This window comes from Notothenia rossii (assembly GCF_949606895.1).
Source record: "Notothenia rossii genome assembly, chromosome: 1".
In the NCBI taxonomy this organism is placed as follows: Eukaryota; Metazoa; Chordata; class Actinopteri; order Perciformes; family Nototheniidae; genus Notothenia; species Notothenia rossii.
Window position 1 is genome coordinate 92,331,531 of NC_136912.1, and position 15,899 is coordinate 92,347,429.

General features: G+C 40.9%; 1 protein-coding gene and 1 long non-coding RNA gene across 2 annotated transcripts in view; one reads left to right on the forward strand and one right to left on the reverse strand.

Annotated features, from left to right (window-relative positions):
* The first annotated feature begins 1,079 nt into the window (after positions 1-1,079).
* Positions 1,080-6,857, forward strand: s1pr4 (sphingosine-1-phosphate receptor 4). The gene is made up of 3 exons (XM_079651818.1): positions 1,080-1,157; positions 3,646-3,696; positions 4,486-6,857. Exon 3 carries the CDS (start codon positions 4,602-4,604, stop codon positions 5,829-5,831), a length of 1,230 nt encoding a protein of 409 aa, XP_079507944.1. The 5' UTR covers positions 1,080-1,157; positions 3,646-3,696; positions 4,486-4,601; the 3' UTR covers positions 5,832-6,857.
* A 2,215-nt stretch (positions 6,858-9,072) lies between these two features.
* LOC307024763 overlaps positions 9,073-15,899 on the reverse strand; it is a 28,387-nt gene continuing 21,560 nt past the window's right edge. Inside the window, exons 2-3 of the long non-coding RNA XR_013803986.1 lie at positions 10,657-12,710; positions 9,073-10,439 (exon numbers count right to left, since the gene is read on the reverse strand). This is a non-coding gene — a long non-coding RNA (uncharacterized lncRNA). The remainder of the gene's footprint in view (positions 10,440-10,656; positions 12,711-15,899) is intronic.

A 15,899-nucleotide genomic window follows, 5' to 3' on the forward strand; every position in this document is an offset into this window, starting at 1 on the left:
ACAGAAACATCGACTGTAATACTGCTTTGTGACCACCAGATGTTGACTGAACACCATGTAGGTCAGTTTCTTCACCTCAAAGACTGTAAGCAAGACTCAAATAACCACATTAATAAAAAAAAATTAAAAAGTCATAAATTGCACAAATTGGCCAGAGGGTGTCACCAAATTGCAAAAGTTAAAAGTTGTGACACTTGGAAAACTCTGTCCTTGTTTCTGTCCCCTAAGAGACTACATGGGGTCATTAAGGTTCACTTTGAAATGAGCTAGATTTTGAGGGCTTTCTCATACATTTCTTGCTTATTTTGCATTTCCGCACAAATTATTATACAGCAGACTTGGTTTGAGGTATGACTGTATCCAAAATACATCGTATTCTAATGTTAAAAACAGGAAAAGTTTGAAAGGAGCTGGCAAGGAAAAGTTTCCATGTGTATATTAGCGTCTTGACTAGTTTATTACTATATGAAGTAAAGATTCATAAAGGTCCATATTCTTAAAATCATTGCAAAGTGTCAGTACATTACATTTATTGACACTTTTATCCGAAGGGGCCTGCATTAAGTGCAAAACATCATGAGGATCCAAACTCAACCCTGCAAGTATACATTACCTTCAAATAAGTAAAACCAATTGAAGTACTACAACTTTCTTTAATGGCCAAGGTGTAGTGAAACGAATGGATATTCAGTTTACAGCGGAAGACAAGTTTACTCTCTGCAGTCCTCATTGATGGGGAGATTATCATGTTAATTATCAACAAACATTCTGTTTTAACAAATACAATTACACACAAGCTGTCCTTCCTTAAAGGTCCCAGGTCATGGCCATTTCAACTGATCATATTTCCATTGTTGAGGTCTACTAGAATATAATCAAATTGTGCAATTTCCCAAACTCACATTGGTTTCTCATACAGCATCTCTGTATAGTATGTGTATTCACTCTCTGTCCTAAACGGCTTGTTGGAGCTCCTGCCCCCCCCTCCCTGTGAGCCCAGTGTGCTCTGATTGGTTGGCTTGTTGCGAGGCTTGTTGCTGCTCGTTGCTGCTCGTTGCTGCTCGTTGCCGCTCGTTGCTGCTCGTTGCTGCTCGTTGCTGCTCGTTGCTGCTCGCCGCTGCTGCAAGGAGCGGACAGGTTTCCGGGTCGGCGATACAGTAAGACACAGCGAAACTCATCCTGAGCACACACAAACACTCAAAGCCGAAGTAAAAACAATAAGTGTGGCTTGATATTGAGTAAGAAAAAGGTTTATAACGCTGTGAGAATGGGGCTGCGGAGAGCATTTCTCCACCATCCCAACTCGTCTATTACCAGCGTTCAGGGAGCTCTATGCAAGTCAATGGGACTCCCTGTTAGTTAGCCAAGGGATCCTGGTGTGTGAGGTGCTCCGCGGATTGGTCCATTTGGGCCAATCCGGTCATTTGTTGTTGATTTGGGTGTTCATACGTCATAGAACCCAGGAAGCAAACAATGGAAAAAGAGAAATCTCCAATGATGCGTTCTGGGGCAGCATAGACAGGTTTTTTCTGTGTTAGAGTTTTACTCGCTACAGGGTGTACTTTGAGGGCTTGTGACTCTACAGACCGTTTACATGCAGAAAAAGCTACATAACAGACAAGGGGAAGGGGAATAACCAGAAAAGCATGACATGGGCTCTTTAAGGTTTTTAAACCCATGCATCCTTCTGCATTGTGACATATTCACAGCTGATGGATTGAAATCCCACCTGTACATCAAGGTCTTTTTTTGCAAAGTTCGCATTTCAATTTTCTCCCACAGGAAACTCAAATGCATGTAGGTCTGACACACCTGTCCGCATGCATTCTGGGCTTTACTTCAGCCTCTTGCGACTGTGAACAGGATGAACGAATATAAAAGAGCACTGTGGTGGATCTCATTGGACGAACAATTAAATCCTTAGACTGACTTAGGGGCAAAAGCACAATCTTGCTACGAGCCACTACAGTAAAGGGCTATATATGCTTGTTAGATCAAAAAACACACACACACACACACACACAACTCAGACAAACACAGTTGTGGTTTACACTACGTAGTTTGTTTTTGAAGTTGTATTTCTTTAGTAAGGGCGTTTCCTAACAGTCTCGGGTGTTTTTGACACCTCATGTTGCAGCAGCTTGTTGTGAATTTAATATTCCATTTAATTTACAAAAACAGGCTCACCACAGTGTAATCAGATGTAGATAGTGGAACTTCTCTCCTATATGACAATTCTCACTCTATGGTCTATTGATGCATGACTTTTTTAAACCTTTCCGCTAAATAGAGAAGTGGTATTGGAAATTAGATACTATCAGTTCACAGGGGGCAGGCCGTTTCACAATATGCCTCTAGAGTTTCCCTCTTATTACCTTTGTATTGTTTCTGTCTTTATATGCAATGTCCTTTCAATTATGGAACAAAGACACTAAACTGTTCTGTGAAACCACGGAAACGTACAAACGTTACGACAAAAAGACACTTTAAATGGTTTCGTATGACTGCAATAATGTAATTTTCCATGAGAAACACTCTATTGTCCTTGAGACACATTTGGCTTAATGGCATGATTATATAGTCCTGTCTTCTCAAATGTTTCTTTTGGACTTCTTTTCGGACCACCCTTGCACGCTTTTGAAGAACTGGTATTGGAAAATTAGAGTGCAGACATACAATTAGAGCTTGCTGAAAGCTTGAAATATATAATCACAAGGCTTTGATGCAAATGTGTTCTGGTTTTGCTCATATTTTGGAAAAGTGGGTTTCTTGATTTTGTGGGGTCTGGCATCACGTTCTGTTGCTTGCAAACTGCTCTGTATGCTGATTCTCCTTATGTTGTGTGTTTATGGTTGACTTGAAAGTGGTCTCGGCCTCGATGCCACTGCCTGTTTCAAGTTTTGTGGATACGCCCTGCTGGTGCATGCTGGTTGGAGGTTCGCTGAAGACAAGTGTGCCATGCATGGTGATAATAAGGGCATGGAGTGGAGAGTGTGGCTGCCTCTTTACCCAAAGATACAACCACAGCTGTGTGTGATATATGTACGAAACCCTCTATCTGCAGGGAGGGGCACCCTACATGTGATGGGAGTTCCTGTTTTTTCTACTTTCTGAGAAATATTGAAAACAACTCTAATTTGAAGTACGGTGCAAGTGAATTCCTTGCGACACATCCTTCTAAATATTGTGTCACTCCTTTTCAAAACATTTACTACTCATTTACACGTGTGTTGAAAGAGCCTTTTCCCGTATCATTTATCTTAGGACAGCTTGAGCAATTGAGTTCATGTGAGTGTGAAATATGTGCTGGGAAAACTAAATGAACTTAATGTTCCAAAAAAGTGTAAGAAAAACTGATTTTATTACATACCTATCCAACAATTTGATTGGAAATTGTTTGCACCTTTGAACTTCTCACAGTTGATATTTGAAGGTGATGGAACAAAAGTGACAGCAATCTCTGTTGCATACCGTGTGTGTGTGTGTGTGTGTGTGTGTGTGTGTGTGTGTGTGTGTGTGTGTGTGTGTGTGTGTGTGTGTGTGTGTGTATGTGTGTGTGTGTGTGTGTGTGTGTGTGTGTGTGTGTGTGTGTGTGTGTGTATGTGTGTGTGTGGTCTTTCTTGGGTGTGACTACTTCCGCATCAGAAAATGCTACATCTTCTCACTCCCTCCCTCACCATCCCACCAGCAGCCAGAGTAAGTACAGCTGTAATTACCTTTACTGGATTGTATCATCTTATAATGGCGAGAAATTAAATAATCTTATGTTTTTGAGCATATTTGCTGTTTAACTCTCAGGTGCACAAGTTATTAATGTGGAATTTGCTCTGTCTTTATTAAAAATGTCTTAGGAATTCAAATGTTCTGTAGATTTTTGTGGTGCATGTTGTCTTGCTCCAGAGTCCATTTAATTGTTTTTTTACTGCAGCAGGGAATCAAACCAAGTGGAACTGATGATAATGATACAGAATAACAGTAATGAAATAGCCAATCTTGATGCTAATGGTCTCATTTACTTATGTTTGTCATATATAAATGCATCAGTATGCATTAAACGGTTTAATAATCAGTTTAAAACCTTGTAGTAACAATTAAAAAAAATGAACCTTTGGCGGAAAATGTTGCTTTAGCCATTTTTTGATTGATCTTTTAATAGTTTTTTTGAGTTTTAAAAGAAAAATAAATGTTTTGAAATTTTGCAATATTGAATTTAAGAAAGGGAATTACATTTTTAATACATTTTACAACCGTATTGTTAGAAAATACTGTATTTTATTTCCTCCACATGGAGATTTAAAGGCCCCCTGCAGCTGCTCTCTCATCCTGTGCTAACCACAGCTGGGTGGAGTGTTTTCAAATCAGGGCGGCTTTTAAATGATGGCTTTTAAATGGGTTAAAGCTCCGCGATGAGGAAGTGAGTAAGGTGAATTGAGTGTTATTTCCCCGTAAATTCTGTATTGAAACTTTTCTGTTCTGTCTCCTCAGCTGTGTGTTGTGCAGAGAAAGAGCTCCAGAGGTCAGACTGTGATAGCCTGTGTGTTTGCAGGAGTTTCACACAAATTCCCGTGCAGCTCGTACCCTACACAACCATCATCGCTGCTATGAGCCTCTTCACCTTCCTCCCCTCCTCCTCTTCGTGCCCCCACTTGTACCACAGCAACACCACACCATCCAACGACAACACCACAACCAGCGACTTCAACCAAGTGATCCTGCGGCATTACAACCACACGGGCCGCCTGCAGAACCGCACCATCTCCAACCCCCAGAGCCACATCAGCGTGCCCGTGGTGGTCATCCTCTGCTTCAGCATCTTCATCATCCTGGAGAACCTCCTGGTGCTTGTGGCCGTCGTCTCCCGCATTCGCCACAGCCGCCGCTGGGTCTATGTGTGCATCGCCAACATCACGCTCAGTGACCTCCTCACCGGCGCCGCCTACCTGGTGAACATCTGCATGTCGGGCAGCCAGACGTTCCGCCTCTCCCCGGTCCTGTGGCTCTTCAGGGAAGGGATGCTTTTCGTGGCCCTTGCAGCGTCCATCTTCAGTCTGCTGCTGATCGCCGTGGAGCGTTACACCACCATGATGAAGCCCCTGCCTCAGAAATCTGCCAGCAAGACCTACTGCAGGATCTACGGGCTGGTGGCGCTCTGCTGGGTTTTGGCGCTGGTGATCGGCTTCCTCCCCCTGCTAGGATGGAACTGTGTGTGCAACCTGGACGCTTGCTCCACCCTCCTCCCCCTCTACTCCAAAACCTACATCTTCTTCTCCCTCATCATCTTCTTCCTCATCCTGCTGGCTATCGGCGTGCTGTACGGTGCCATCTACTGCCACGTTCACAGGAGTGCAAGTCTGGGCCCTCAGCGCAGTCGCAAACGCTCCCTGGGTCTGCTTAAAACTGTCATGACCATCGTGGGGGTGTTTCTGCTGTGCTGGGGGCCTCTGTTTCTGCTCTTACTGGTGGATTTCTTCTGTGCATCCCGCAAGTGTGCACTTTGGTTCAACGCTGACATTTGCATCTCCCTGGCGGTCTTAAATTCAGGCCTGAATCCCATTATCTACGCCCTGGGCAGCACTGATATGAGGAAGGACATCGCCAAGCTGCTGTGCTGCTGCTGCCTGAAGGTCGGCATCTGTCGCCCGGACACTTTCACCTCCAAGGAGACCAGCAGTACCTCGGAGAGCCGGAGGGACAGTCTGAGGAACAGTTTTAACAAAATCAGAAATCTGAGCCTGGTCTCGCCTCCATCGACGCCCAACAAGCCTCGCAGAATACCCAAAAAATATCGGCTGAGCTCCACCACCAGCTGCTTGTCAGTTTCAAGTGGTTAAAACCACAAAGTGCTCCACTCCCAAACAACAAGATCTGTGTTCACTGATACACATCTCACCGTTTCCTCCCAGTTCTGGTCTGACTGTTCAGTGCTCCGCCTGCACGTACTTGCACCATTGATAACACACTGTCAGAAGGCCTGTTTTAAATGGGTGTACTTGAGTTTGCAATGATAAGCAGTTTTTTTCATGATCAGACATTTCTTTTTTTCCATGCATACTCTAAAAAACTGTTCTCTTCACCTGCAGACAAAGTACTTTCATAAACACACAGACCTTCAAAAGAGATTTTGACCAAATAAGAGGAGAGACCATCTTAAAAACATGGATCGAAACAAGTGTTTCAATCTCTCAGTTGCAATCAAATCTCATAAAGTCATATCTTACGGGTTTATACAACCTAATATGCAAAACTGACAGAGAAGTGGACCGTGTACAGGAATCTGTTGTTGTGCATGGTCGACCATTGTTCTTCTCCTATGCAGCATTAAACTCACCTTTTAGACCAATGTGGACTTGTGCAGAAAAAGCAAATTAGGGAATTTAAAGGGGCTTAATTGCCAGCAAACACCCGCCTCAACATTTTTCACTTTTATAGGAACCTCTTAGATAAACACAGGAAGAAGCTGACCCAGGTGGTTAACCAGACCAGAAAACTCATAACAACTCCGGAACCTATATATAACCAACATCTTATAATGACTGCCACAAGTCACATGTGTCCTGCTGTGGCCATCTTTTTTAAACCCACAACGTTCACAAGCAATGTTTAAAATGTAATTTTGAGTGTTAGATCTGTATTTTGTGTCTCTTTCACTGTTTTGAATTCAATTGTATGTGAGGTAATGGACAATATAAAAAAAAAAAAAAAGTTAATTTTTTTATAAGAAGGAAGCTCCAGTTAAGCATGGACATGTATTTGATATAAGAAACATATGTAAAAAAACTTGTGTGTATTGTAAAATGTTCTGTAAGCGGATTGTTTAACTGTATGATTGAAATGTGAATAAAGTTTATTTTGCCTTATACATTCGATGCATGCTTTTTTTCCAGTATATTCCCTGTGATTTCCTCTGGAGGGAGACACATCACAAAGTCTTGTCTGAGGAGGGATACAAAACACTTCACCATCCTGAAAATACATCGGTTACCTGAACACAAATACTATTCTAAATATACCATATTACACATTAAATGACATATTTAAACCTCTCAAAATCAAGGCATTTGTTCTCTCATTATGCAAGCTTTGCAAAACACTCATGTCACTCCTCAACAGGCCTTTTTTTAGGCTGCCCTCCCTTCCTGTGTTTCTGACAGGATGACAGATTAGAGTTCAGATCGGAGGAGGTGAGCTCTGGGTCTGCAGCCCCAAGGGCACAAGCATCCAGGGCGGATTCAGAAATGCTTTATGACTAAAAATACAAAGCCACAAGATGCAGTCAATACTGTATTACTCCCACTTTCAGTATCATGTGTTTTCTCTACTTTCTTATTGCATATTGCATACTTAAAGGTGGGGTAGGCAATTTTGGAGAAACCAGCTCGAGTGCGCTAGAATTTGAAAATACACAACCGGAAAAAAACTGCCACTTCCTTCAGAGCCCCTCCTCCAACACACACAAACGCGCACATGACCAATGAGGGCACGAGATAAATTTGTGCATAGATGGAAAGCTGACAGGCAGGAAGCCATCCAGTTACGTTAGCCGGCCCGGCTCAGATGATTGGTCGTGCTTTTTACAGTACCACGGCTTCCACAGATGAAATATTTGTTCGTATTTATTGTCAAACCATTTAACATTGCTATCGGGATGTTAAGAGCATTCCATGGAATATAAAAACAAATGTTTCTGAAATAAATTACATACCCCACCTTTAAGCCCAGTTCTCACATCATATTTAAAAAGCATTCACACATTGAAGTCATATTTATCTCAATAATATAAAATATTGATAACTAATTATCCAAATATTTAAATAAAAGTTTCGAAAAAGTACATGTAGTTATTGTTCTGAAGCTTTTAAATACAAAAATATAAGTTGTATTGGATTTAATTGACTTGACTTGATTGTTACAAACAACCAATCACATTTCATCAGATTAAAATGATGCTAGATGCTGATTGGTTCTCAGGAGTCATTAGCACTTTTACAATTGTGAGCCCCGCCAACTTTAAACCGGTGAAAAAAGCACATGCTAAAACCTATGGCAAAAAACACAGAAAATGCAAACTACCAGATCTATAATAATTACAATTAATAGTAAACTTCTTGTTTTCCAATTTTTTTTTTAATGTTTACACAATATATGAGAAAAACAGATACAACTACACACAAATACACACATAAAACTAAAATGCAATTAAGATAATATCAATACTTATAACAAAAGGTTAAAGACAGTGCAGTGACCTTAATCCCTAAATCTTATAAATGTGTAAATTGATAATATATAGTGTAAAATGTTTATATCAGTATTATTCAACAATTAAAAAAGCATTAAAATAACAACTTTGTCAGCAGATATTTTGAGAACGATTGCTGCATTATGACAGGTAATCGCTGAAAAGTGACAGCAATCTATGTTGCATACCCTGTGTGTGTGTGTGTGTGTGTGTGTGTGTGTGTGTGTGTGTGTGTGTGTGTGTGTGTGTGTGTGTGTGTGTGTGTGTGTGTGTGTGTGTGTGTGTGTGTGTGTGTGTGTGTGTGTGTGTGTGTGTGTGTGTGTGTGTGTGTGTGTGTGTGTGTGTGTGTGTTGTGAGTCATACTGACGATAGCAAGAGGGCGAGATGTTGAAAACATCCTTAATCCTTTCTTTTTTTAAGTGTCCCTGTAGACTGCTGTGATGAGTGATGAAGACCCATTAGTTTAACAAAAATCCAACATGATACTGGGATTATCTAGCCATTGTCTAATGAGTTCTGTCTTTCTACAGCTTAAGCTTTTTAACCGTAATTCTCAGTGTTTTTTTACGAAGACAAAACCATTAAATATCTTTAAAACACCCAAGATTTTATTTAGTTTTATAAGGAAAATGCTTTAACAAAGGTTCTGATTCGTTAAACGGTTCAACTTTGATATTTGTAGGTCAAACTATGACTAAAAAGTGGAATAAAAGGCAAAAACCTAACATTGTGTTTCTTAAATGTCTTAAAATGCTAATGTTCCTAATGGCACGTTAGCTAGCTCTCGTCTTTTCTCCGGAGCGGCAGGACCACTAGACCCAGCTTAACTTGCAAACGCCCACTTTGGGACTCATTTTCTGTAACTAGTGTAGCAGTAAAGAAAGGCATAACTAGCAGGCTAGCTAACTAGCAAAAAGCTCTTAGCGAGTGTAGTAGTAAAGACCTGCATAACAAGCAAGCTCGCTAACTAGCGAAAAGTTAGCTAGCTTTCTATTTCCGCCATGCTTTACTGCTACACTAGGACATAAAATATGCCAAACAAAGTGTCACACATCTGGAAAAAGTCCACTTGTATATCTTTCAGCAAAACCTCACCTTAGTGCAAATGAACGCAAGTCCGTTATATTGATGATACAGAAGCTGGCCCGTTGCAATCGTTGCAGTTACAAGTGTACTCGTAAAAAATTTCCGCTACTCCGGCATCCTCCTACGTTGATTTGAATGGGAAATTACAATTCTACTTGTATTATTCTAAGGTTTGCACCAAGGGGATCAACTTGTGTTCTAGCCAAAACACACAAAAAAGTGTTTCATTGTTCCTTGCTTGCACGTGTATGCACCTATCAGTCACATCGATTTTGCGGATGAGAAACAATTCTCCTGCTTATCAATAATGCCTTTTGAGATGTTCCACCTTCCTGGCAGCCCGTCATGCAGGCATTCCTGTTCGTGAAGTCTGTGAGCTGCTCGGGCTCGTCAGTGACGACTGGAGGAAGGAAACGAGGCGTTGAGGTGAGAGAGAAACAACTTTGCTTTAATCTTTTCTACCTCCCACGCATTCAACGGCTGCTGTGATTGTGCAGAAACAGCAGGAGAGCACACATTCAAATACTTTGAAACCCATTTTTTATTTTTCAAATGTTATTCATGGTTTGCAAATGTGCGCGCATAACCTTGAGGCCCACACACACTGTACACAATTTAAATGCACACACTCATTGACAAACAAGCCCATAAACACACACACACACACACACACACACACACACACACACACACACACACACACACACACACACACACACACACACACACACACACACACACACACACACACACACACACACACACACACACACACACACACACACACACACACACACACACAACACAAACACAAACACAAACACACACACACACACACACATTCTAAATCCCTACTCTGCAGCTGTTTATGATGTTTCTTACAAGTAGGGATTTCTTAGGCCCGGCTCTCCTCAAAATATTTTCCTGTTTTTTGTGGCTGGTGAAGTAAACAAGTCATTGCTGCTTATGTGTGTGTGTGTAAGTGTTTGTGTGTGTGTAAGTGTTTGTGTGTTTCTGTGAGTTCCCTCTCTCATTAATTCCTGCATCTTTACGGTTAAGAGTCGGGGGTAAGCCTCTCTCATCCTTAGTCCTGGCACAGCTCCAGGTCCGGTGCCTGATGAAAAAGCAACATAAAATTCCAGGCTTTATTAGCTCAAGCCTCAGAGACATTGGCTGAATCATATTTGACATGTGAGGGGCTGACGCTCTCACCCTCTTTCTCCCCCCCCCACCCCCCTCATACAACAACAAGGCCTTTCCCCCCGCTCTAAACGAGGTACGATGGGTTAATGATGGTTGCGTGCAGACATGGCTATGCCCTCAATAATTACCTCGCTGGCTTTGCCTCCAGGTGTTCAGCAGACAGCTAATGATGTACTGTCTGAGGAAAAGGGAGGGAGAAGCTTCACGAGGGGAGAGAAAGTGAGAGACACTGCCATCGGCACTGCGACAACTCCATGGCACAAAAACTGAACGTTACATGGAAAAATGAAAAACTCAGAAAGGTTAAAAACTCAAAGCAAAGGCGGTTGAAAGCATTTAAGTGCATTTACTCGAGGACAATCAAACTTTGAGGTATTTTTTTACTTTCATTTTCTTCTACTTTGGACTTATTTGATTGGGAAATATTGTAGTTTTTACTCCACCACATTTGTTTGATAACTTTAGTTGATTAATATACGTTAAAATAAGAGACAACTGTATTGATTTGGGTAAAGAAAAATCAAATCAGCTCCATCTTCACCATTTCAATCAAGGTAATGGTGCATATCATTTGGTCGTCTACACTGGTGATGGATCCCCTCTTGAGCATGCATCAGTATTGGTTATCTGCCAGCAACTGTCATAGATTGACTTTTATATCCAAACTTTTTAGATCTTGGTCACTTTTTTAACTAAATATTTGAGTGGAGGAAGAACTTAGTCATCAGAGATCTGACACTCAAGAGGAACACGTTAGGCAAACATTTGCTGCAGCCAAACAGCATAGGACGAACACACATTATTAACATGAAACTATTTTATTCAGTGCTTTTTTCAATTTTAATCAACTGGTTTGTTCGTTTTGGAGAGAAGGTGACCTATGCACATCATTTTTGGTTCTTACTGTCTGGATTTAAAGTTATCAGAGAAACAAGATGACAAATCCTTTTAACAACTCAACCCTCAGACCCTGGTTTGCTGAGCAGCGTCACAGAAACACCTCTTTTTAGCAAGACCGTGCCTTAGTGAATGTTTTTACAGGTTTTAGTAATTTGGTCCGTTTGTTCTGGAGGGTAGGAGACCTCTGCGGGTCATTTGGTTCCTGGTTAAATCCTCCTGAACGATGAACAATAAAGGTATCCTAACGAGGAGAAGCTGACTGCAATGACGGCAATTGATTAGGAGCCCCCAAGTTGCAGAAAATAACTAGTTAAGAGTTTAAATCAAACTTTATTTGCAAAGCCTAAACGCCCTGGCATGCTTTGCCAGTAAAGTTTGATTGCCCGTAGATTGAAAGAACTCCTAGATTAAAATAACTTAAACCTATGAGGTATATTGTTTGAACACAATTTTTGTTCATGCAGAACAGCCAAATATGCAGAAAATGATCCTTCTGCTCCAGAAATATGACCTAGCTGCAGTCCATTGGATATATATGCAACAAAAGTCTTTGCCTTTTCACTGCAGGCAAACAGAAGTTATCAACGATATCAGTGCAAGAGTGTTAAAAAAAATAGTGCACTGCAGATAATGTAAAGGCTCAGAGACAAAACACTCCCCCAGCGTAAAAAACGTGTAAGAGGAGATTATCATTCCTGTCTGGTGACATGTTGTCACACACACAGTTTACGTGATATGGTAGTAAAGAACTGTAAAACAGACGGTCTGACAACTTGTTTTACCTCTACAGCTCACAGAGAAGTGGGGGCGAAGGTTAGAATATTGGAGATAAGTTAATTTTGCATGATCTGTAACTTGTCCATTTGAACAGCCAAATGCATAGCTGAAAAATACCAACTTGCAACAGTTGCTAAGGCTGTCTAAGGATGATATATTATTATAAACGTCTGTTAAATGACGCCTCAGCAATGCATTTAAAAAAAAAAAAGTGTTCTCTTGTCCAGGTGTCTGTTTTTGGTTAGTCCGTCATTATCTGTTCTTTGTCATTTACACACACAAAGGATGATTTTACAAACTGGCGGCATCAGAAAAAAACCTCTTTATTTAACCGTGGAGACTCGCACCCTGGAGAAAAACACCTCCGGAAAATGTCAAGTTTATTTGGTTACCTGACAGCGTCCCATTCCACTTTGAGTCATCAATAATGGCTGTGCAAATATCCAATGTTGTGATTACAATTAAACCCAATCCATCAATGTGTTCCTGGGAGCTGACTTCTCACCTACAAGGAGAACAAAAGAGCAGTAAGGGCGTTAGCTCTGAGCTGCATGTGCAAACGAACAAATCAAACATTTATTCTTTTCCATGTGTCTTCTTCTGTCGATACACGTGGCCGACAAGTCAACGTCCTCTTGTTTTCTGGTGTCAGTGGATCTGATTTCGTGTTCCTACAGGCGCCTGAGCAATGAATTAATGGAGCAGATTAATCCCCATCATTCAAATATTGGGAGCAAAGTAAACGTTTTGCAACACTCTTTTGTCTTTCTTGAAAAGGCTTATCGTCCCGTGAGGATGTGATAAGCCTTATATCTAAGCAGCCTATATGAATGATCATTTTAATATTTTTAGCAACTGACAAAACTAAGTAATGAATCTTATCTTAATATTCATGACCACCTTTTGATCGGTTGGTTTATTTAAACCTGTTTGTTTGCCGCAGCCTGTGGCTTTTAATCCACATAGGCGACAGTTTAGAAAAGTACGAAATATTGAAAACCTGAAATTAACATAAAAATAAATAGACTAATAATTGCTGAATTGCTAGTGTGCTCTGCTCACTGACTCCGGTCAAACTTACCTAAACTTAAAGTAGATTTGTAAAAAGAATTGCCAACCAATTTGAAAATCCACGTTAGTTAGCTTTGCCTGTCAGCTAGGCTAATGTTAGCTCGCTAATCGACAGGATACGGCAGTTTGGATAGCACGCTTGAATCATTTTGTAACTTTGCTAACAATAAAATGGCTTCGTCTGAATGTAGTGGAGGTTTATTTGAAACAGATTAGATGGTGCTACAGTTTTTTACACAAGATTTTTGTATGTAACTTTCCAAGTTCGCTTGGATTATGGCAAAAAATGCTAGTCAACGTTAGCTAACTTTTCAAGCTAGCCCAGCTCGCTGATCATGCAGACATTGGCTGTGGAGATAGAACATTCACAAAGAAGCCAAATCAAATCTCTTTAAGTGGAAAATGGCTTTTAGTATTTGAGTAGAGCAGCCAACTGTTTCATAACTTCATTCAACAATTTAGGTGGTCCATTTTTTTTCCTAAAGAGGACCTCGACACCTCCCCCAAAGGATCTTTCTAAGTTTGCTACCCCATTTTAAAACACAACCAGACGCTCACAAGGATTTATGTACTTTCATTCATAGTTTGCATGACTAGTTGAGCATAAACACATGACAAACAAGTCTGTTATTTGTGGTGAACTGGAGATAAGTAGTAAGAGAGCAGCTCAGGAGGGATGAGAGAACAGAGCAAAACAAATGCAGTTGTTCCTTAATTAAAAGGGAATGCACCGCCACGTCGCCTTCGGTCTGAATAAGAAGAATAGCTCAGAGGTGGGAGCACATGTGGAGGAAGAAGGGCTCTTAAAATGTGCTCCATCTCTGGACCCAGCTGTTTCCTCTTTATCAGATTCTAGATAGTAGGACAGCGGACACAAAAGGCCAGACGTTATGAGTTTTAAATTGACAGAGGCAGACCTGCTGTAAGCATAAATGCTGCTATTAAATAAATATCATGTTCCAACAAGATGAACAATTTCCACAAGCACACAAAAGTGTTTTTCATTCCTCCTTTATTGTCAGTGTACGAGACAATGAGCAAAGGCAAAGGGTTTTCTCTTGACGGCTGGATGTCGGCCATGTGCAGTGACTTTGCTCTCAACCTTGGAAATCTATGTGAGCGAATTTTCTTTTTTCTTAATCCTCTCTCTCCGTCCTGCTGTGCGCTGGCTGAACACCGTGAACACTTAACTAATTGTTTTGTGAAAGATGTTTCAAGGGTGATGATTCGGCTTCGGTTATAAAAGTTTCTTAAGTGAGGATGCAGGTTTTCTATAAGAAGGGCTCTGCGGGAATTTGTTGAGATACTTTGCAGTGAGATTTAATTTACTGTAGGAGCAGCGGTGCTCTAAGCTAAATGCTAACGTAACCATGCTAACGATGACAGAGTTAAAACATATGTATTTCCTTTTCGCTTAACCTGATCTGTGAGTTAATGTGTGTCTATTTTTTTTAGATATTTTCAGCGCAAACACTGTTTTTCACACGCTGGAAATCATGAATTTCTGTAAAGATTCAGTAGCAATATGTCCAAGAGTTCATTTCTTTCACAGTTTTTTTTTTGGGGCCTTTTGGTTTTTGTACAGTTTTCAACATGCAAGGTATAAACTCCTCCTTTAAAAGGTGTGGTCTGTATATCATAGGAAAGAGCCAGGCTAACTGTTTTCCTAGGTTTCCTGTCTTGGTGTTATGCTAAGCTAAGCTTGGCTCTAGGTTCAAACGTTATGGTAGTAATATTTCACTTCTTATCTTCGCTTTTGCCTCATTGTTTATCCACTCCTTTAAATGATGACAAGGTGTATCAACATTTGTCCAAATAAAAGAAATGTATATTTTTGCTAACCAGCTCCCAGGAGCTTTGTTTGGGTTTGGGCAAAGACACAAAATGTACCTACAGATCTCTATCTAAATAACAAGCTACAGATACCACGATAAATCTAAATGTCATATCATCTGTATTCACAAAGTAAATCAACTCAAAGTGTGTGTTCAGACTGAAACACTTTGTCTCAGAGTTTCAAACCTCCTTCTGTGCACACAAAATCAATAAAGCATGTTCTTAATCGCTGTCACCAACCTATAGATCCTACACGTCTTCACCTTCACCTTTATATATACAGTCTATGGTCTTCACACATTTGAACCTTTAGCATTTGAAAGCCTTGTCATTCTTCTTCTTGAGATTACTCTGGAAATGGGGTTTGGATTGGAGTTTGTGACGCGCAGGTTTGGAGGTCCGGGATGTGGGTTTGGTTTTTTCCACTCTGAAGCTTTGTCGAACAGATGTTCCCGCTCAGCTCTAAACCAAATTACGCCGCCGAGCTCACAGCCATCGGCCACAGGCGCACGGAGGCTGATTGGATGGCAAAAAGGGGGCAACAAAGACAGATCAGTCTCAATAAAGCAGCCACATCAGGAAATCTGGTCAGCCTCTGAGGCCAGAAGATAAAAGGAGTATTGACATCGCTATGGAGACTAAAAGGAGAGCTGGAAGCCTTGGTGCGTGTCTGTTTTTAAGGGAACTTGAGATATACTCTCATTGGTTCGTACAATCAAAAGTGCTGGTTACATACGGAGAAAAGCGATTCGTAATCCATCAATTTAAGGGATGGAAGGGTAGGTGT

Bases quoted from the DNA above. Each gene is read 5' to 3' on its own strand.
- s1pr4 (XM_079651818.1), top strand. From the start codon at position 4,602: ATGAGCCTCTTCACCTTCCTCCCCTCCTCCTCTTCGTGCCCCCACTTG.